The following is a 22614-nucleotide window of genomic DNA, read 5'->3' on the forward strand; positions in this document are numbered from 1 at the left end:
GGGGGGGGGGAGGGGGAGGGGAAATGAAATTGGAGGGCAGAGGTAAGACACTGAGGAGGCCACAGGATTGCTGAACAGTGAGCCAACCATGATGGAAGTCCTGAAGACAATAAGGGGTCCCCAGAAGGGACATTTGGAAAAGCCAACATCCTCTCTGCAGCTGCACCTGGTATGTGTCTAGCGGCAGAAGAGAAGTACACTCAGATGCTTTGTAAATGTCAATGTGCAGTGACTAAGCACAGAGGAAACAAAGTTAGGGGGGCAGAGCCCAGGAGTGGCCAGGTCACAGAAGTGGGGCAGATGAAGGAACAGGAGTAGGCCGGGCAGGGTGGCTCACACCTGTAAACCCAGCACTTTGGGAGGCCGAGGTGGGCCCATCACCTTAGGTCAGGAGTTCAAGACCAGCCTCGCCAACATGGTGAAACCCCATCTCTACTAAAAACACAAAAATTAGCCCAGTGTGTTGGCGGGCGCCTCTAGTTCCAGCTACTCGGGAGGCTGAGGCAGGAGAACTGCTTGAACCTGAGTGGCAGACGAGCATGGGGGCTGCTGTGGAGAGAGGTGAAGGAGATTCAGCAGGGAGGCCAGGAGGAATCACACAGTACAGGGCACCTGGTCTCAAGGTTTGCAACTGCCAGGAAAGTGATGACAAGAGGGATGCCAAAAGAGGGTTTCAGTCTGGGGGAGTGACACCAATGACCCACGTTATTGGTCAACCTGCTAACTCAGCACCCCCTCGGCTGGTTCCAGCTCTGTCTTTCCCGGCTCCTTCCCGTTCACTAGTCCCCCATGCAAACTAAACTAGTCTTTCCCCATACCATATCTTTGAGCAGACACTTCCTGCTCACCTAATACTCCCTCCTCCCCTCAATCTCTACTCATAGAGATTCTAAGTCAATGTGCTAAGCCAGCAGTCAGCTCCACAGCCAAAAGCTGCCAGGCAAATCTCTCTCATTAGATCTGGCACAGTCTGCCGCAGCTGTTTTGCCACCAGAGACAGAAACAAGACTTAGACTAGAAAGAAAGACAGTAGACAAAACTAAAGAAAAATCTACTTGCATTAAAAAAATGGCAGTTATTGGGACAGAGGCAGGGCCAGCATTAAAAACAAAAACAGGCCAGCGGAGTGGCTCACGCCTGTAATCCCAGCACTTTGGGAGGCTGAGGCGGTGAGGATCACCTGAGGTCAGGGGTTTCAGAACAGCCTGGCCAACAGGGTGAAACCCCATCTCTACTAAAAACACAAAAATTAGCTGGGTGTGGTGGCAGGTGCCTGTAATCCCAGCTACTTGCGAAGCTGAGGCAGCTGAATCACTTGAACCTGGGAGGCGGAGGTTGCAGTGAGCCAAGAGTGCACCACTGCACTCCAGCCTGGGCGATAGAGCGAGACTCCATCTCAAAAAAAAAAAAAAAAAAATTATAGGCTTTCTGCTCACTGCATTCAGAGATCACAACCATGCCAACTCCTGGGCCCACTGCGGCCCACCCCATAATGCAGTGCTGTTCCCACGAGCCCCTCACCTTGCTGCCTAGAAGCTCCCTGAGGGCAGAAACACTTCCACCCAGTCCTCCACAGAGCCTCGCCCAGCCCTCTGCATAAACACACAGGCACTAAGGTTTCCTGAGCTGAGTCCATGAATTATTCTCCTGACAAAGGGCCCAGTAGCCGAGGAATCCTAAAGACCCCACAAGGAACAGAAAAATACAGTTTCTTTTTAAATATCTTACCAGCAAACTCTCCAGCTGAAGGCAGGCCAGCCATCTCCCCAGGATGGGAAGGCAGGGGAGCTCTGTGAGCAGAGACCACTCACTAAAGATGTCACTCAGCTAACTAACTGTGCCTCTGTGCCCTGTGCTCAGCTGTCATGGCAGGTGCCAGGCTTCAGGTGGGCCCACCTTGAGCCTGGGTGACATCCCCAGTGCTCCCTGTGAAACGTCCTCAGGACTGCAGAGGCTCGCCCTCAACAGGCAGCTGCTTCATGTGTGATTGCTGTTGCTTTTTCCAACCAAGTCGGCAGCCCCCTCTAAAGACCAGCTGCCTGGGCTCCGGAACTTCAGTCTGCAAGATGGGTGACGCTATTGAGCAGGCAGGGTTGAGAATCACTAATCTAGTCCAATTCTTTCACTTTACAGATGTGACAGCCAAGTCTTAGAGAGAACGTTTGTACATTCTTATCTTTCCAGAGAAGCTGAGCGGTACAGCCAGCCCAGGAGTAGGGAGAACTGGGTGTTAGTCTCATGTCTGCTACATAGCTGTGTGACCTTGGGCAAGTCACAGGGCCTCTCTGGGCCTCCCCTGCCTCATCTGTACAACCCAAGGATGATCAGAACAAGTGCATGTGATCGCAATTTGGAGGCTGGACAGGGCCACAGAAGGCAAAGGTCCATGACAAGCTGGAATAGAACCTGGACTGTGCCCGGGACTCCAGAGACTTTATTCGGGCCCTGGCCCCAAACACATCTCACCACTCCCCAACCCCTTGGCCATGAAGCTGCTGTGTTACACTTCCCATCCACCCCACCTGGCTCAGAGACAGAGAGAAACAGGTGGGCTGGGCAGCCAGGCTGGAGCCACCAGCCCTCAACTTCCACCAGCCTTTCTGATCCCCGCTAGGTTCCAGGAAACAGGCAGGTATTAACAGTAGCCAATTCAGCAGAGAACAAATACCTACTCATGGAAACACAGACCAGGGAGGAACTGCAAGAAAGAATCCCAGAGGCCACTGTGCAACCCCTTGGCTTTACAGAAGGGGACCCCGAGCCTCAGGAGGCTGGGACAGCTTGGCCGCCCAGTCCACCTGTTCTTACTTGTAAGACAACAATCTGCAGACACATCAATTCCTTCCTACCTTCTCATATTTCAAAGAGACTAGAACTTGAAAGGGACAAAGTGGGAAGTAAAAAGAAAGTGGATTTGCTCCATTATTTATTCATTAATCTATTTCTGGAGCATAAACCATGAGCCATGCCCAGTGCAGGCCCTGAAATAATATAGTGGTGAATAAACAATGTTAAAGAATGTACAGTCTCTTTCCTTGAGGAGCTTACATCTTATGGAAAAGATGTCATTTTAAAAAATGCACACGAAACTCATATCTGTGTTAAGTGCTACAGAGCAAGGGCTACAAGGGGTTTGAAGAGGGGGATGTGACTTGATCAGGAGGTCCCAGGGGAATTGTGCTGGGGCCAAAGGATGGGGAGGAGTTTGCCAGGGTGGCAGTGTTGGGGCGAGGGGGTGATCCAAGCAGAGGGGCAACATAATTCAGAAACTTTTTGGTGGCGGGGAGCAAGGATGCAGGGCAGGACTGGAAGGAGAGTGGCCTGTGGTGCAGAGGGCGCAGAGGGGACTCACGATGGCCACAGGGTAAGATGAGACAAAGCCTCTTAAGAGCCACAGAAAGTCACTGAAAAGTTTTAGTTGGGGGTAAAGAAGGGTCCAGACATGATCCGATTTGCATTTTGAAATGGCCGCTGTAAAGACATGGAATCAACCCAAATGCCCATCAATGATAGACTGGATAGAGAACATGTGGCACATATACACCATGGAATACTATGCAGCCATTAAAAGGAACGAGATCATGTCCTTTGCAAGGACATGTGTGGAGCTAGAAGCCATTCTCCTCAGCAAACTGACGCAGGAACAGAAAACCAAACACTGCATTTTCTTACTTATAAGTGGGAGCTGAGGGCTGGGTGCACTGGGTCACGCCTGTAATCCCAGCACTTTGGGAAGCCAAGACGGTCAGATCACCTGAGGTCAGGAGTTCAAGACCAGTCTGACCAATATGGTGAAACCTCTTCTCTACTAAAAATACAAAAATTAGCCGGGTGTGGTGGTGCGTGCCTCTAATCTCAGCTACTCAGGAGGCTGAGGCAGGAGAATCGCTGGAACCTGGGAGGTGGAAGTTACAGTGAGCAGAGATCGCACCATTGCACTCCAGCCTGGGTGACAGAGATTCCGTCTCAAATAAATAAATAAATAAAATAAGTGGGAGCTGAACAATGAGAACATATGGACACGGGGAGGGAAACAACACACACTGGGGCCTGTCGAGGGGTGGTGTGGAGGAGGGAGAGCATCAGGATAAATAGCTAATGCATGCTGGGCTCAATACCTAAGGGATGGGTTGATAGGTGCAGCAAACCATCATGGCACACACCATGGCACACATTGACCTATGTAATGAACCTGCACATCCTGCACATGTACCCTGGAACTTAAAAATAAAAAAAGAAATAGCCACTGCATGGAGAATGGGTTGGAGGAGGACCGGGGGACCCAGGGAGGCCAGGCAGGAGGCTACTGCAGTGGTCCAAGCACAAGATGACATGGCTTGGACTAGGGAGGTGGCCACGGAGGGGAGATGCAGGTGGATTCAAGAGACCTTTAGAACTGAAAATCAACGGGATTTGAAGCAAGCAACCCCCTTACCCAACACCCCAGTACTTCCCCATCACCAATAAACACATCTTACCTCTGGAAAACAGGAAAATACAGATGGTTTCCAGCAACAGGAAAGGGGGCATGTTGATGTAACTACAGGGACAGCAAAAGAAAGAATCAGCAGTTAGTTCTGTGAACGCCCCAAGTCACACGGCCAAACAAGATGCCAACTCAGCCTTTTCCAGGTCACAGATATAACCCTAGAGACCCTCAGCACCATAACTACAGTAGCCTGGAAAAGTCCCCAGTTCGCAAGTCATGGAAGGAAGACTTTACTCCAATTACTTTGGTTTTAGACACCAGTCTAACATCTTCCCCAAGATACCTCTGTCATCCACCCCCAAATGCACCCCAGCCCTCCGCAGGCCCTGGGAAGGTGTGCTCTCCTGCTCTCCCCAGAGTTAAGAGGCCTGGATGTTGGCTCTGCCTGGGCCCTGACTAGTCACGTGACCCTGGGCAGTCACTCCTTTCTCAGGGTCTCCATTTCTTCATGAGGAGTTAGAATTCAACAGGCTGAAGAACTGATTTTCAATGTCCTCATCTCCTGAAACCTTCTAATGCTGTTCACAAACCTTCCCCTAGCTAAGAAGACAACATCTGAAGAAAGCCTGCACTATCTAAATTATCCACTAATCATCTAAATTATTTATAAATCGTAATCTGGCTGAAGAAGGAGGACTTTTTCTTTTTTTTTTTTTTTTTTTTTTTTTTTTAGATGGAGTCTGACTCTGTAGCCCAGGCTGGAGTGCAGTGGCGCAATCTTGGCTCACTGCAACCTCCGCCTCCGGGTCTCAAGTGATCTTTGTGCCTCAGCCTCCCGAGTAGCTGAGACTATATGTACATGCCACCATACCTGGCTAAGAAAAATTATTTTTTAACAAGGTTTTTTTAAAAAAAACTTCACCACCCAGGCAGGAGCCACACCTGCCCCATGGTGGCAGAGAGCCTACATGAACCCAGGGGCCCTAGTCCTCATCCTGGTGCCCTGTGACCTTGAGAGAGGCTGTGCTTCCTCCCTTACAAAGTGAAGAGAAGGGTCCCGCCGTGGCTAAGCTGTCTTATGGTTTTAAAAGTCCCGTTGGATCCTGCCTCCATCGTGGACCTATGATGTTTGGACCTCAAGATACATCCAGCTCCGTGGGTTTTTGTTTTTTTTTTTTTTTTTTGACATACTTACTTGCATATTTAAAGTTTACACACATGCCATGACTCCAATGTTTTTTTAAAAAATAAGCCCTTCATGGTGGCTCATGCCTGTAATCCCAGCACTTTGGGAGGCCAAGGCAGGTGGATCACCTGAGTTCAGGAGTTTGTGACCAGCCTGGCCAACACAGTGAAACAACATCTCTACTGAAAATATAAAAAATTAGCCAGGCATGGTGGCGGGTGCCTATAATCCCAGGAACTCGGTAGGCTGAGGCAGGAGAATCTCTTGAACCCGGGATGCAGAGGTTGCAAGTCCCTAAATGGAGGTAGAGCATGTGTTCCTATTTTATACACTCTCATCTGGGAGATAAGTGGTTAAGGAGAACTGGAAACCCAACCAGGCCTACTGGGGTGCTGGACAGACACAGAACACTCCTAAGGGAATGCCACCAGAGAAAAAATACAAATCTGTCCAAAAATCTTTCACACTTAAGAAGAATCACATTCTCATTCCAACAGCTTTACTAGGCTTGGCCAAACCCAATAAGTGACACACTCACATACTGGGAAGGTTACTGCACAGTTCCTTAACCGATCGAGTCAGGGCAAAGTGGTCACTTTCCCCACAGCCACACTCTGGATTTGTCTCCTGGGAGGACACCATGTGTGGCACAGGCTGAGGGGGCGGCTGCAGTGGAACCTCGCCTCCAGATTACGAACCAGTGTAAGTAGCACAATTCTCGTGGCTACTTTCACTTCAGAGTGTCATGTTTATTGATGTGGAGCTTTCTGAATAGGGAGGTTGAGGCATCGTCAGGTGCTCAGTAAAACAAATATTTCTTGTAGCGCTCTAGATTGAGGGCGGCAGTCAATGGTAAAATAAATTTCAGTAGCATGTTCCTGACAGGTTATACAGCAGCCCAGGCTCAAGGATTTCTCCCCCTGCATGATTCCTAAGACTGTTTGCTAGTTGATTCTTTGTTTTGGGAATTTGATAGTTTTGATGAATTTGCTGTGATCCAGGGGTGTTCAAGTACTTCTGTGAGCATTGGCCTCTGGCTGGGATTATGCTTCAACAGTCTTGAAATGAGGTCCCTGGGTCCCTCTGTTACAGTCAGGGAATGTGAATTCAATCTGTGATACTCTTTTTTTTTTTTTTTTTTTTTTTTTTGAGATGGAGTTGCTTTCGCTCTTGCTGCCCAGGCAGGAATGCAATGGCATGGTCTCGGCTCACTGCTACCTCTGCCTCCCGGGTTCAAGCGATTCTCCTGTCTCAGCCTTCCGAGTAGCTGGGATTACAGGCATGCGCCACCACGACCAGCTAATATTTGTATTTTTAGTAGAGACAGGATTTCACCATGTTGATCAGGCTGGTCTTAAACTCCTGACCTCAGGTGATACGACCGCCTCAGCCTCCCAAAGTGCTGGGATTACAGGCGTGAGCCACCGTGCCCAGCCCAACCCATGATATTCTTTTGTAGGTCTCTTGGTGTGTTTGCCTCAAAAGGAGGCTTCCCAACTAAAAATTCATAGCAAAGAACACCAAGGCTCCAGAAATCTACCTTCTCACCATGCATCCGACCTCCAATCATCTCGGGTGGGGGGCGGGGGCCGGTAGTCCAGGGTGCCACAGAGAGTGGTCCTCCTGCAGGATGGAGCATGTACTGACCACCCAATATTCTCAGACTGTGTGGTTATTTCCATGATGCCACCAGATTCTACCTAATTCTAGAATATGCACCACTTGGAACTGTCTATAGAGCTCCTTGGATTTCAAAGCAGTCCTAAAACAAACTATTATAAAACAAATGTCCCTGCCAGCTGAGCGTCTTCGTGCAGGGTCTTCCTGCTTCAAATGACTAAGAGGCTCAAGTCTTCTCCTGATCTAAGTGAAAATCAGACACCTAACATGGCAAGAGCCAGTATGTCAGAAGCTCTCCAGACACGATCAAAGGGAGAAAGGTGACGGGAAGGATACTGGCCTGCAGCACACACTTCTTGCTAGCTTCCAGCCCTGCGCATGCCAGCAAGAAAGACTCATTTTCCCCTAAGGACATTTTTTTTTATCCCTCTTACTCCACACCACAGAGGCAGAACAAGCCCCCACCTGCCGCCTGTGAGTCAGGCAACGGCAAGGCATCGAGGATGCGGTGAAGAGCTTTTCAATGCTGTCTCTATTCCTTAGGTTCAGGATGATTTTACGGAGTTACAGCTTCTGACCCCGGGCACTGGCAGGAGACTGAGGCTCAGGCCTGTTATTTATAAAACAAGGATTCTGGCAGCCACCTCCCCAGGCTGCTGTGAGGATAAAGTAGAAGGAAGTACAGAAGGTTCCTGCCACATAGGAAGGCACCCAGTAAACACAGGCCCCTTCCCTCCGTGCTATGAGACCAACTTAAGCAGCTTGATCTCGATCCACTATGTGCCTCTGCTTGCCCAGCTGCATGTTTTTCCAGAGTTGCCCAAGTTTCTGCTCATTAAAATAGAATGTATGTTGGCAATCTGCAAATGCACACAGGATGTCAAATGCCTTCTCCTAGCTGTTTGGATCAATCAGACGGTGTTGGTTCTGCGACCTCTGCAGCACCTCCCTCCCCTGTCCCCCTCAATACAACCCCTACTGTCACACAGCCCACGCTGAAACTGCCCAGTGATACGTTTGTCTTGACTGCCGGGTGGCAAATGCCTGAGACTACAGACTGTATCTAATCTCTGCTGGAGCTCCAGAGACCTGCATGTGCCTGATGTATAGTAGGGGAGGTCCTTGCTTGCTAGATAAACAAAGCACCAGAATACCTCCTGTAGGAGGGCTAGAGGGACCCTTCCAGGGCATCGTTGCACTCACTGTGTTCACTGCATTCTTTTTTATACCAAGATTAATGAAATGAATGCTATTGCGATGCTGATGAAGTATTGTTTGCACTCTATTCCCATCCAGTCATCTCAAATAGGCAGCTCATTCCCCTCTCATATCAAAATTTTCCTACAATACTAATTTGACCTCCAAAATACAGCCCTACACCTGGAAAGCTTTTTTTTTTTAAAGGGTGAATTCCACAATAAAAATCAACAGCTACTACCATGTAATGAGCATTTCTTGTGTGCCTGCCACCAGGCTCTGCCCTTCGTGTCTTCTCTCCTAATCCTTGCAGCCAGCCAGGGAGGGTGTATTATCCCCATTTCACAGGTGAGAAAGCTGAGACATGGGGAAGTGAAGTGTTCTGCCCCAGCTTACACAGCTAATCAGTGGATCAGATTCCATTCTGGCCTCCTAGTGTCACCTTCCCGGTTCTGGGGGAAGCTGCCACAGAACATTCAACAAGGGAGAGGTGTTGGGGCTGCCGGTAAGAGGCGACACTCTGGCAGAAGTCCAGGATCCAGAAAACAGGCTATGAACTAGGGGGCAGTTCAGAAGCACAGAAGCATAATTTTAAAAATCTGCCACCCTGAATCCTGCACGTTGGCAATTTCTCCCCCAGCTAATACCTGCCAGCAGCTCCCACACTCCATCCGGCATAAGATGAGAGTTACCAGGGCCCTCTGGCTTCCTACAAAGTAGTTGGGAGTGATCTGCAAGCCAGGGGCTGGAACAGACCACCCATTCTCAGGTACGCCTTGCCAAGCCTTTTCCATTACACCTCGCTCATCACCTTGTTCCCTTCTGTTCCATTACTCATGCTAATCCCACGTGTTATTCCTGGCTTCTGGAGTTCTCATCCATGGATGTAGATGCTCCCCATGCCCCCGATCTCCTCATCAGAGTGTGGCCTTCGGATCCTGGTTCCACGCAGCACCACCTGCACTTGGGACAGCAGGCATGTGAAGTCTGCTGCAGGATGCCACAAAAATTTCCACTGTGCACTACCGAGGAATTACATTTCCCGTGACACAGGAAGAAATAAAAGCCAATACACAGCTACTTTTTAAAAAAAGAAGAGCCGATTGGGGATAGCTGAAGGCAGTTTTGCAGGATAATGTCTGCCTTCTCTACCGTCGGAAATGAAATGAGTGTAGGGAAAAAGAGGAAACCATTTCTACCTCCTTACAAAATGCAATTCCAACCCCAAATAGATTAGCCCTTGGCAGCCTCCTCCAAATCAGCAGGATGGAAATCTGAGCCCTTTATAAGAACAGTACGCACCTGAATGGGAAGACTAAAATCAGAGGTAAAAATCTCCGGTGGGGAAGTCTTTGCTGTAACAATCATCTTCCTTGTAAACTTTGGCAAAATATTTGGCTCAAGCTCAGAGTGTCAACGGATGTAGATGACACATTTCTAGTCTGATATGGCAGAGAGAGCATTTAAAAAGCTGCTTGGGAAAAGTCATGCTCCCCTTAAAAGAATTAGTAAATTTTCAGAACCCAGTGTCCTGACAACCAAAAGTCAGCACCAAGGAATGGGCAACATGCCATTTGCGAACTCCCTGGAGGGTTAGGGAGAAAAGCTGGGAAGATGGGCATAGATCACAAGCCCTCCCACACTCTCTGCATCTGCAGACACATTTTTAGCCAGAAGAGAGTTCATGTTTGTTTTGATGGATGATATTTGAAAATGCTTTAAATTGTACACAACCCGATTTCACTGTATGGGACAATGGGATTAGCCCTGAGGTGTGGGAGAACACACACAGGACCCAAAGTCCAGAGACAGGATTCCAACCTAGCTCTGCTCCTAGCAGCTGGGTGACTGCAAGCGACAACCTCCCCTGCCTTAGTTCCTCATCTGCCAAATGGGGAGAATCTCAGTTTCATAAACTCCCCCAGTGTTGTAAAGATCCAGCGAGACAGGGTAGAGAAATCTCTGCTAAATAGTAAAATGCTTTCTAAATAAATGATGTTAAAAGTTTCTCATTACATTTAATATATGCATTTCATTTAACAACACCCATAACCTGTAGGGTAGATATTATCATTTCCATTTTTATAGATGAGGAAATGGTCTTGGAGAATATGAGACCCAAGGCCACAGAGCAAGAAAAACCCAAGCTTAGAGTCCAGCCCAGAACTTCTCAGCTATGACCAGAGGCACACGGTACACAGATGCACTGGTACACAGAGGTGTGTGGTACACAGAGACACGCGGTACACAGAGGCACCAGTACGCAGAGGCATGCGGTACACAGAGGCACCAGTACGCAGAGGCATGCGGCACACAGATGCACTGGTACACAGAGGCACTGCAGTATGCAGAGGCATGTGGTACACAGAGGCACGTGGTACATAGAGGCATCGGCATGCAGATGCACCTGGTACTAGGAGGCATGTGGTACGCAGATGCACTGGAAAGAGCAACCATCTGATGGCAGGACACCTGAGCATGAGCCTCCTGGGTAAATTCCTCCACTTCAGTCTCTCAATTTCCTTCTCTCTAAAACGGAGGTAAAACTATCCATCCTATTTCCCTGGAAAGGTTGTCGCCAGGATCCCATGAAACCATGACGCGAAGGCTCCCAGGGCAAGGGCAAAGTTTCCTAATTTGAGAGCAGAGAAATCTAGTTCAAGAGAAGAGACTCATGATCAGCAAAGGAAGGGGAGGACTGAGGGTCACATTCGAGGAAAGTCAACAGGTAATGTGGTGGGTGGAAGAGGAAAAGTAAGCAGTCCAGAGCTGTTTAGAAGATGAAAGGGCACACAAAGGAAGGGGCTTCAAATGTATTCAGCTGTCCCAGTGTGCTGCCTTGGGGTTATACAGAAACATTGTGCAGGGAATGCACACACACAATCACCAAGAGACTTCCAGTAGCCTCCTTAATGATGGGGGGTGGGGTGGGGATTTGTTTGATTTTAAAATAGCCTTATTGGATAAAATTAAAAATGAGCAATTCCATTGCAGCCCTCCCAATTAAACTAGGTTTTCATTGACTGATATGTGAACTGCAAGTTTGAGGACCACTGTTCTAAAACAACCTCATAGTGTTGCTGACCCTCTCATTGCTATAATTATGTGAAACTTCATTTATCCAGTAAAAATTATTAAGCATCTGCCCTGTGCCCAATACCCTTCTAGGTACTGAGGATGCAAGGACAATGCTTTGTAAGGCGCACACACATCAGGGGAGTTATTAACAAAAAGGCATTTTCACCAGGAGCTTATGATGCCATCACTGCCAAATAACTATTCTGTTGTTTATGATGCTCATTAAAAAGCCAGGAGGGGAAATGTCAATGTGTATTACTGAGCAAAAGACACTAATCTGAGAAGGCTACGTACTACATGATTCCAATCATAAGACATTCTGGAAAAGGTAAAACTATTGAGACAGTAGAAAGATCAGTGATTACCATGTGTTGTAGGGAGGGTGGGATGCACAGAGGATTTTTAGGGTAGTGAAACTATGCTGTTTGATACTATAATGGCAGGTTTATGTCATTTTACATTTGTCCAAAGCCATAGAATGTACAATAGGAGCAAACCCCAGTGCAAACTGTGAACTTTGGGTCATAATGATGTGCCAATGTCGGTTCATCAGTTGGAACAAATGTACCACGGCAGTGGGGGATGCTGATAATGGGGGAGGCTGTGCATAGGTGAGGACAGGAGGTATATGGGAAATCTGTACCTTCTGCTCAATTTTGCTTTGAACTTAACATTCTAAAACTGGGTCTCAGTTTCCTCATCTGTAAAAACATGGGCTTCTGACTATGATTCAGATATCCCAGGGGCTTGTGCCTATTGAAGAGAGGGGAAACAGTGGCTGTAATATCTATACGGTAGACCAAAAACCAGATTTAATGAAAACACACTGATGGTTTTCAGCCAGACAGAGATGATGAGGAAAGCAATCCTCTTCTCCAGCCTGGGATTTGCCTGGGGACCTAGTCTGAGAAATTCTTATACTACTAGGAGATGGCTCTGGGCTGGATTTCTACAAAAGAAAAGTAAGGCCTGAGGAGCTCGAACTCCCATCAGTCACAAGAGATGATGGCTTCAGCCTGCTGAAAGCCAGCAGCATTTACAAATTCATGCCTGTGGCTTTTACCAACTCTAGTGGTACCTTTCTGACCTCTTCTCTTTTCTGACTCTTCAATAAATCGACATTTCTTGATATAGTGTCACCTTGACAGCAAAAGAGACCTTGAATTTTTGGGACTGAATCTATAAAACACTTAGAGGTTCTGGGGTTTTACTTAAAGCAGCTTATAATTCGAAAAGTGTACACGTTCTAATTATTCCAATTTCCAAGACATCAAACGCATGGCATGGGGTCCCCATCACCAAGGCCCCCCCTCAGCTGGAGCCCTTGATTCCACAATCACAAGCAACAAGGTGCCCTCCTCCCTTCTCTTCTGTCTGGTGCCCCCAGCAAGTTTCCAAGGTTCAATTCTGAGACTCTCCCATTCACCGTCCCAGCAGGTGGCCAAGGGCCCAAGGCGGGAGGGAAGGAAAGGTCGGCTTAGCTAGGGAAAGTTTTGTTAGCGTTACTGGAAGGGAAGGAGACATGCAGGAAGCAAGGCTGAGCCAGGTGGGGGAAGTCACCAGAACGGCAAACCCCTGGACTTCCCACTGCCCAAGCGCGAGGACTCTCACGGGGCAGCCGGCCCCTCTCAGGTTCTGCTTGCAGACACTTCGCTGGGGGCACTCGTTCTGCCTGGGAAAACTGCCCCAAGTCCCCTTAACACCTGTATATGTCCTGTAGTGGGGTGTGGGGTGGAGGCGAGCATGTCACCAAAGCCTTTATTCAAAGGGCGAGTCCCTTTCCGCGGCCGCCAGGGAAGGAGGCCCCGCTACTGTGCCAGGAGGGCAGCTTGGGTTTAATACATGCCCTCCTCCACCCCTGTACCCGGAGCCCCTACTCACTTACCTGCAGACCGCACCCCTCCCAAAACCCCGCCAGCTCACCTGGGGCGGACCGCGAGTGGCTACCAGGGAGGCGCGCGCCAGGTGCGCTCTTGCCCCGACGCCGCCGTCCCGGGAAGGCCGCGCTCAGGTGCGCGCAGACAGTGCGAACAAAGCCCGCACCCTCGGCGGGGCCGCGCAGCCCGGGTGCTCTGGGTAGGGTTGGCCGGGCAGAGGGGGCCCCAGTCCTGGGAGCGTGAATCAGTCATCGGCAGCCGGCACTGGCGGGTACCCGGACGCCAGAGCCAACTCGGGGCTGGGACTCACCCGGAGGAGCGCGGCGACCAGCGCTCGGGGCCCGGGCGGCTCTACTCACAGGCGCGGGCGCGGCTCGGGCCAGGGGGCGCTACGGGATCACAGGAGGGGCGCCCGGGGCGCGGCTGCCACGTGGGACACCTGTTTGTCTCTCCTGGGAGAGGGCGGCACGACCCGACCCGGCTGAGGTCGGAGGAACTACAGCTAGGGAGGTGCATAGAGCCCCTCGCGTTTTTTAACGCGGCATCGGCCAAGGTCTGCAAATAAAAAAGTACTTACTTCCACGCGGGTCACCCAGCCTCTGAGCGGTGCAGCAGCGAACACTGTGCCATCAGCTGACTCCTCCGCGGGCTTTATAGCTCCTTGAAAAAATGTTGACTTTGGCATCTTTTCTATTTGTCATGGCAGTTGCCTTTTAATTACCTGTCCCTCCTATTATTGCAGTTGGGTAATAAGCAGACCTTTTGGCCATCATCCTTGCTTAAGTTTGGAGGGCGTTTGATTTTTAAAAATTCAAATGCCACAAAGCACAATGCCGAGCATGATGCTTTATATAAAGTAAGCTCTCAATGAACATTGACTATGACTGCACAATCCATAATTTCCATACTTCATTTAAAAACTGCCAGAGCATGCCTGTTCATTGCAAAAAAAAGGCAAGAAAAGAAATAACAGTAAAAAAGTTGATAAATCAAACATTTTCCAACACCCAGAGATAATCACTGTTAACATTGTGGTGTATGTTCTTCTAATGTCATTCTACCTATGCAAAAATTTATATATTTTTAGTTCATTCCATACAAGCTGTGCATTACTCAGGTTTTCCACTTCCTTTTTATGAATGTCTATGTTTTGAGCCACTACATAATGTCCTAATGTATTTAACCTATTGTTGAATATTAAACTTTCAATTTTAATAATACAATTAGATGTCTTTGTGCTTTTGTCCAATTAATTCCTTAGAATAAACTACGAAAAGATAAATTTGTAGGATACAGGTTTTATACAACTTAAGACTTTTGATGCATATTATCAAATTGTCCTCAAGGAAGGTTGACCTGCTTCCTCTTTTCCATGCTCCTTCCCATTATTCTTGTAAATGTCAATTTGATAGGAAAATAATTTGCTTTACACCTTTCCAGTCTGTAGTTCTCAGTTAATTTCCAAACCTCCCGACACTGACAGCTTCCAGTGAAAGTGGCCCATGGTGACTTTAATGTTGCAAACCTCATTGAAAGAGGCTAGGGAAGGACTCATTTTTCCTGTAATTCATTTCTCCCAGTAACATTTACTGAGCAGCCAAAAATAAAAACAGGGCCACACCAGAGCAGCAGACAATGTACCACCACCATGTCATCCCCGCAGGGAACAGCAGTTAGTCTTGAGGTCTAACTGCTGGGGAGGAATGGTCTCTGCCTCTAGATCAGCACTGCCCCAGAGAAATACTGAGCAAGCCACGTGTGTAATTTTAAACGTTGTGGTGGTCATTTAATAAAAAGTGAAAAGAAACAGGCAAGCTGGATTTCAGTATTAACCTAAACATCTGGAACATTATCTCAACATGTAATCAATAAAGATGTTTTATATTGTCTTCAAAGTCCTTTTTTGTTGTTTTGTTTTGTTTGAAACAGAGTCTCACTCTGTTGCCCGGGCTGGAGTGCAATGGCATGATCTTGGCTCACCGCAACCTCTGCCTCCCAGGTTCAAGCGGTTCTCCTGCCTCAGCCTCCCGAGTAGCTGGGATTACAGGTGCACGCCACCATGCCCAGCTAATTTTTGTATTTTTTGTAAAGACAGGGTTTTGCCATGTTGGCCAGGCTGGTCTCAAACTCCTGACCTCAGGTAAACCACCCGCCTCAGCCTCCCAAAATGCTGGGATCACAGGCATGAGCCACCACGCCTGGCCAATCCTGTTGTATTCTATACTCACAAGTACATCTCAATTTGGACTCGAGGCATTTTTAAGTGCTGTATAGTCACATGGGGTGAGTGGCCTGTGCTGCTCCAGAGGAGATGTCCAACAAGGGCAGATCCCAGGTCCTCAAGTGGAAATTCTACCTTTGACAACCCTCTCCCTGTACCCTTTATGCTGTTTAACAGGTACCAGCATACTTTGGCCTTATCAGGCTTACCTTGGAGAAGCCAAATTTCAATCCTAGTTGTTCCTGAAGTATTTGGCATGTCTTTAATTGGGGGCAGGGGGGTATTTCACATTTTCGTTCCATGATTATGAAGAACTGAAAGTATAAATACAGTGAAGATACCTGTTGCTTCAGACTTCTTCACATCAATGTATAATCAGTCTGTCCCGGGTGTGCACTCTGGCAGGAGGGAAGGCAGGTGGTGCAGGCCCTGGTGAGTGCTGAGTGGGTGACCAGCAGGGGTGGAGGCTTTTTATGCAGAAAGCTGGGTAGCTACTTTTGTCATCCATGACATTGCTTCCTTTGTGAAGATTTACAAGGATTTAAAAAATAAAGTTATTATGAATTACCATCATTCTAAGGGGCATGTAAGCTTCTTGCTTCCCAGGAGCTTGCCTTATTCATCTTTGCAGCCCAATGCCTGGTAACTTACACACAGTAAATGCCCTCAGAAATAAAATCCCATGTCCTCCACTGACTGAAAGGACCCCCTCTTGTCCGAGGGGACCCCAGAGAAATATTTTTAAGACTGAGTCTTGCTTTACTGCCCAGGCTGGAGTACAGTAGCTGGATCTCAGCTTACTGCAACCTCCGCCTCCCAGGTTCAAATGATTCTCATGCCTCAGCCTCCCAAGTGACTGGGATTACAGGCGCCCACCACCAGGCCTGGCTAATTTTCGTATTTTTAGTAGAGATGGGGTTTCACCATGTTGGCCAGGCTGGTCTCGACCTCCTGACCTTAAGTTATCCAGACAAATCTTAAAAGCGGAGTTCCCAGATATGACTGGAAGGGAGGTGGGACATAGCTCGTTATACCCGCTCCTTCACTGTCAGCCGTTAGGTTTTTTTTTTTGAGAAAGGGTCTTGCTCTGTTGCCCAGCCTGGAGTACAGTGGTGTGACCTTGGCTCACTGAAGCCAAGACCTGCGTCGACCTCCTGGGCTCAATTAATCCTCCCATCTCAGCCTCCCGAGTAGTTAGAACTACAGGTACGTGCCACCACACCAGGTTTTTTTTTTTTTTTTTTTGGTAGAGATGAAGTTTCCTTGTGTCGCCCAGGCTGGTCTTGAGCTCCTGGGCTCAAGCAATCTGTCTACCTCACACTCCCAAAGTGCTGGGGTTACAGGCATGAGCCACAGTACCCAGCCTTCTTTCTTAAGGGTTAAACAGAAACTGGCCCTTTGGGAGACTTGCTCCACCCCTGCTATCTTTGAGGGTCTCACTGTATCTCCCAGGCTGAAGTACAGTGGCACAATCATAGCTCACCACAGCCTTGACCTCCTGGGCTCAAGCAGTCCTCTTACCTCAGCCTCCAACGTAGCTGGGATTACAGCCACGTATCATTGCATTGGTGGTTTTTTTGTTCTGGGTAGAGATGAGGTGTTGCTCTGTTGCCCAAGCTGGTCTTGAACTCCTCAGACTCAAGGAATCCTCCCAATGCTGGGACTGCAGGTGTGAGCCACTGCGCCTGGCCTCTACTGTTGATATGCACCAACCACTTGATGCTGCCCCTTCCTTTTAAGGTTTCAACAAACCAAGCAACCAGCACTCCTTCCTAAGAGACAACGGACCATGGAGTGGTTTTGGCTAGTCTATAGAAGATGCACCATGAGGGTTGTGTCCTCTGCTTCACCTTTTGACCCAAGAGGGCCAAAAACTCCACCCCAGAATCGTGCTAATACCATTTTTTGTACATGTAACCCATCAAGAGGCATGAAGCTTAACTGCGCATGTACATCTTTCATAAATATTCATGACTCCTTCTATAGTTTACTGTGTATTTGGCCACTCCATTCAGCATAAATTCCTGTCTTATTTTTCCCAACCTGGAAGTGTTTCTGGTTTCTGGCTGGAGGCTACACTTCCCAGACTGTAGCAATGGCTACCCTGCCAGTGGCCACCCTTTATGAAAAATAAAGCTCTCCTTTCCAAATTCATGAACTTTCTCATTCTTCAGTTGACAACTTCTATGATGTTAATTCTCAAGTTGCCCTGTCCCATGTGTCTCAGTTGTAAACACAAGAGGTGTAAACACAGTCTTAGTGTAAACTGAGACAGTGTAAACACAGAGGTGACTGAATTTCATTCAGGGATAAATGGAGACATCCGTACTCGGTGACATGCATCATCCAGAGGCACCCATTGTAGTAGAGTGACTGTGGCTTCAGAGATTAGGGGGCTCCTGCCTATTGGCTTCGTAACACAGAAAAGATACTTAATTTTGATTGCTCAGTTTCCTGACATATAAAGGGTGATGGGTACAACAGTTCCTAACTCTAATCCCAACTAAAATTTTGATCCAGTCCCTCAAATGAAAAGGAACAGACAAAAAGGAGGATGCTTAATAGAGCTGCAAGAGTTCTATATTTCCAGAAGCCACATAGTAGCCACTAACCAGAGCCCTCTTATTGAGAAATAAAAGAACAGGAAACAGTACCTACTAAACAGCAAAGAAATCATCCCCCAGGAAACAAAGAGCCTGACTCAGAAGTGCTCAACAAACAGCAAATTAAGCCAGAGCTCCATTTGGTCTGTGGTCTCTTAACTGTGGAGCCAAGAACAAGGAGAACAAAGTTGGGGGCAGAGAGAGGCACAGGACATGAGGAGCAGAAATACTGCCATCTCTAAGCCAAAGCCACTTAGGTATGGAATAGGCAGCAATTGTTCTAAGGGTTAATGCATTCATTCCAGCTCCTACTTAAGACAGTGAGAATTATGCACAAAGTTGTATTGGATTTGCTTTTGGGAAATGTGCTTTCTGGCTGAATCAAGTAAACATGGAACAAAGGCACAGGCTTGTGTAATAATCACTCAGCCAACATATGAAACTTTCTAAGTGCTCTACCTCAGACTGTCAATACTTCCATGTTATTTCCATCTCCTCTCCAAATTCCCAGTATCATGAATTTTAGTCATCACATGTCTGCCTTAACGTAAGTATTCATGGAACACATTTAGAGGCATCTGGGTGTACTCTGGAGGCAGAGTAGGCTCCTGCCTTATAATAAGCATCAGAGTCTGTCTCACTTCCTGGAAGGTTCTCATCACAGGAGATAGGGGCCTCTTCATCAAAAGGTTAACACCACAAGGTGTTAAAAATAGCATCCCCTCGGGGTGTTAAGGGAAGCAAGCAAGCATGGAAAAAATGGCTAAGGCTTGGCAGCTAGCTAACACCTTAAATGAAGCCAGTTTTAGGTTATCTGAAACTATAGCCAAAATGCAAGAACTTTCCTAGGAAAATCAGACTGCAGCGTGTATGTAGATCAGGGCAATACCAGAACGTTAATGGTTGGTTCTCTGGGTGAGCCATCTGCAGTTCTCACCCTGTGCGACTGGGCAGTAACCTTACTTCTAACAGAACTTCACCACCTTAATTCCGGCAAGCAAAACCATTCTACCATTCTTTCTTAACTGCATGTTTAGAAGCACAGGTTACCCTCCAATTCCCTTTATCTGGAAAAAGCAAAAAACACTCCAACAATTTTGTGTGTATTAAGAGCTGTTTGGATGCAAGTCGGGCCACAAAACCACCTACATGGTGAGGAGCCCAGGTGTCCTCTTTGGCTGATCCCAGAAGAGCTCAACTTGCCAAATCCAGGCAGCTGTGTTGGTGAGGAGCCTATTAGTAACACTAATGATCTACTGCTCGTGGCTGACAGTCTCTCAGCAGTGAGCCTCACAACGACTTAATTTCTCTCTGGGAATTCGGCAGCTTAGGGTCCCGCTGGTCAGGATCTTCACGTGTTGGTTTCCGGAGCTGTTATTACATAGCAAGAGAGATCAATTTCAGAATAGTAATTAATCCTCATTCACAATTTTGAGACTTTTACATTTCTAGCTGCAGCAAAAGAATTTTAGCAAAACAAGAATCATATCAAATATGCCCCTTTTCCCCTTGTCAACCCCCAGTAGTTCACTGTTCTTATGATAGAAGTCTCCTCCCTGGAAAACTGGATAAGATTTATCTTAATATTTACAAGGCCTCCACCCAAGACTAAATCATTTGTTCAGATACATGGTCTCAGCTCTACGGTACTTATCACCAAACCAGATATTCTGAGGGGATCTGAAAACTGAAGCTCTACTGTATTTATGACCAAACCAGATATTCTGAGGGGATGTGAAGAACTTATCAGCTGGTATGACAGAGCTATGCTGGCCCTAATAAAAAATCTGGCACATATCTCAATGTCAGACCCATAGCTGGAGCTCAAATATTCCTGGAACGAATGAAACATGCATGAATTAAAATCGGAAACATGTTAAATCTACTCAGAAGGAAGACCTGATGATCCAGTATGTCTAATTAATCCAAGAGACATTTAACCCATATCTCTATTTGTGAGGCTAGTGCTATAGATACTAGTCTCTTTTGGAGAACAAGGCAAATTAGCTAAATCAGCAAATATTAAATTCCATTTAATTAAAAGTTCCTATTCAAATGTCTAGTACCATAGGATAAAATGTTACAATTTGAAGACAAACAATGACTCCTGATTTTTCTGTGTTCCTTGACTTGTTTCCCTAATTTTCCTTAATAAAACGGCAATTGTGTGATCACATATTCTTGTTATTTCCTCTGTGGTTACAATAAAGCAGACAGTATGAACACATTAAGCCTCTAATTTTCCCAGTATGTACAAGAAAGAAAAGGAAATTGGCAAAAATGCCTGCAATAAGAAAACAAGAGAAAGCTGGTTGGGAAGTGAAATAATTTTATTGGGCAAAGCAGCGTGAACTTTTATCTAACAGAAGCACATCAGTGTTTTAACAACTTCCTACATGAGGAAATATCCCATTTAACAGATTAGACAACATACATCGCCAGTAAAAGCAAAAAAAAAAAAAAAAGTCTTTTAAGTATCTGCTATGAGTTGGTGAGAAACATCTTAGGTTTCATAGCCTGACAGTTAAATCATGAAAAAAATTCAAACTTTGGGGTTGGCCGGAAAGTCAGCCGGCCCATAATTCTGCATATGTGTGGTTTAGGAGAATTTGAGATTATTTTATATGCTCAGGAAAAATAAATACTCTTCATTTTTTTTAATCTTAAACTGATAACTGTATTTGGGTTTCAGAAACAGTAAATTCTATCTACAACAACAAAAATCTAGCTACAGATTTCTAAGGTTGTGGACACAGCAGGAGAGGGAACATAAAGTTCCTTCTCCAGTTAGAGTGGTCCAGAGGTCAGACTCTGTGCCCAAAGGCCAAAAGAAAAATAATCCAATTAAGGACGGAGAGAAAGAAATTGATGACCTCCGAGTGAACAGAAAAAAGATAACAAAGAAACACAAAAGCAAAGGACATTATGTGGAAGAAGCAGATGACAGAGAATGCAGGGAATATTACAAAATATTTCAAATGGACAGAAAATAAAACTCACCCACTAACTAGTTTTTTTTTTTTTTTTTTTTTTCTTTTAAACACAAAATCTGTCACCCAGGCTGGAGTGCAGTGGCACTATCATAGCTCACTGTAACCTTGAACTCCTGGCCTCAAGGGATCCTCCCACCTCAGCCTCCCAAAGTGCTGGGTGTGAGCCACTGCACCTGGCCTTCCTTCAGTACCTTTAAGTAATAAAAAGTTACATATATAGCAGAAATCCCTTATGTATTCCTTGCCACTATTCTCATTGATTTGGTATGAATTTTTACGTAATACTTATTTGGTGGAAGGAACTTAGAGGAAAATAAAAACCACCAACCTAACAGGAGAATGCCAGGCAGGCAAAAACGGAGGGATAGAAGGTCATTACAGAGAAAGTGGACAAAGAAAAGGTTCCCATAAATAAAAACACCAGCTGCTGTACTTTCTCTCCTAAAGCTAGCCTTTGCTGTTTCCTGTCTCATAAGGGTTTACCTCCAAGAGAGGCTGTTTCTGAAAAAGAAAAAAACCAACTATTGTTATACCTTATACAAAAACTCATTTGCTATGGCTTTTAATTTCAAATACAAGCAAACAAAATATTCACTTTTAACTGAAATTACGCATTTAAGTCAGAACTGTCAGTTAAGAAAATAAATGACCACCATAACATAGCATAACATATGCTAAATATAGCTGTTTATACTCCCCTTCACAAATATAACATATAGTTGTTTGCACTCTCCTTATATATAAAAGATATCTGACATTAACTTGTGTCTTGAAACATCACTTGAGCAACAGATTACAGAGGGTTTTATGTTCATATCACCACAGCACTTCTGTTTTAGCAATTTTACAATTAAATTGCTAACAATTAAATTTCTCCAGAGATGATGAAATACATGTGTTTGTCTTTTATTTTTTTGAGACAGGGTCTCACTCTGTTGCCCAAGCTGGAGTGCAGTGGCGCCATCTCGGCTCACTGCAACCTTCGGTTCCTGGGTTCAAGCAATTCTCCTGCCTCAGCCTCCCCAGTAGCTGGGACTACAGGTGCACGCTACCTCGCCTGGCTAATTCTATATTTTTTTTTTAGTAGAGACAAAGTTTCACCATGTTGGCCAGGATGGTCTCAAACTCCTGGGCCTCATGTGATCTGCCTGCCTCAGTCTCCCAAAGTGCTGGGATTACAGGCCTGAGCCACCATGCCCAGCCAAAATAACATTTTTACACCCATTCTATCTCAAAGAATAATTTAAAGGAGTAAATATTCAGCTCTATTTTCACCACAATGAAGTAATGCTTAAGCAACCATGTACTTCATTTTTTCCTAATAATGTAACCCTCTAGTTTCATGCCCTATGTAACTGATCTGATCTAAAAGGATACTGTACACGTAGCAGCTAAGGGAAGTTGAGACAA

At 46.5% G+C, this 22614-nt stretch overlaps 2 protein-coding genes across 2 annotated transcripts in view; both read right to left on the bottom strand.

Annotated features, from left to right (window-relative positions):
* The window catches only part of VWA2 (von Willebrand factor A domain containing 2), a 58072-nt gene extending 44548 nt beyond the window's left edge, over positions 1 to 13524 (bottom strand). Inside the window, exons 1-2 of the mRNA XM_058435754.1 lie at positions 13434 to 13524; positions 4479 to 4540 (exon numbers count right to left, since the gene is read on the bottom strand). Of these exons, the coding sequence (XP_058291737.1) occupies positions 4479 to 4530 (52 nt within the window). The 5' untranslated portion in view covers positions 4531 to 4540; positions 13434 to 13524. The remainder of the gene's footprint in view (positions 1 to 4478; positions 4541 to 13433) is intronic.
* Positions 13525 to 20530: 7006 nt separating this feature from the next.
* Positions 20531 to 22614, bottom strand: part of TDRD1 (tudor domain containing 1) — a 53033-nt gene continuing 50949 nt past the window's right edge. The window contains exon 25 of the mRNA XM_058435761.1: positions 20531 to 21705. Within this exon, the coding sequence (XP_058291744.1) occupies positions 21652 to 21705 (54 nt within the window). The 3' untranslated portion in view covers positions 20531 to 21651. The remainder of the gene's footprint in view (positions 21706 to 22614) is intronic.

Source organism: Hylobates moloch, unplaced genomic scaffold (assembly GCF_009828535.3).
Source record: "Hylobates moloch isolate HMO894 unplaced genomic scaffold, HMol_V3 SCAFFOLD_3, whole genome shotgun sequence".
In the NCBI taxonomy this organism is placed as follows: Eukaryota; Metazoa; Chordata; class Mammalia; order Primates; family Hylobatidae; genus Hylobates; species Hylobates moloch.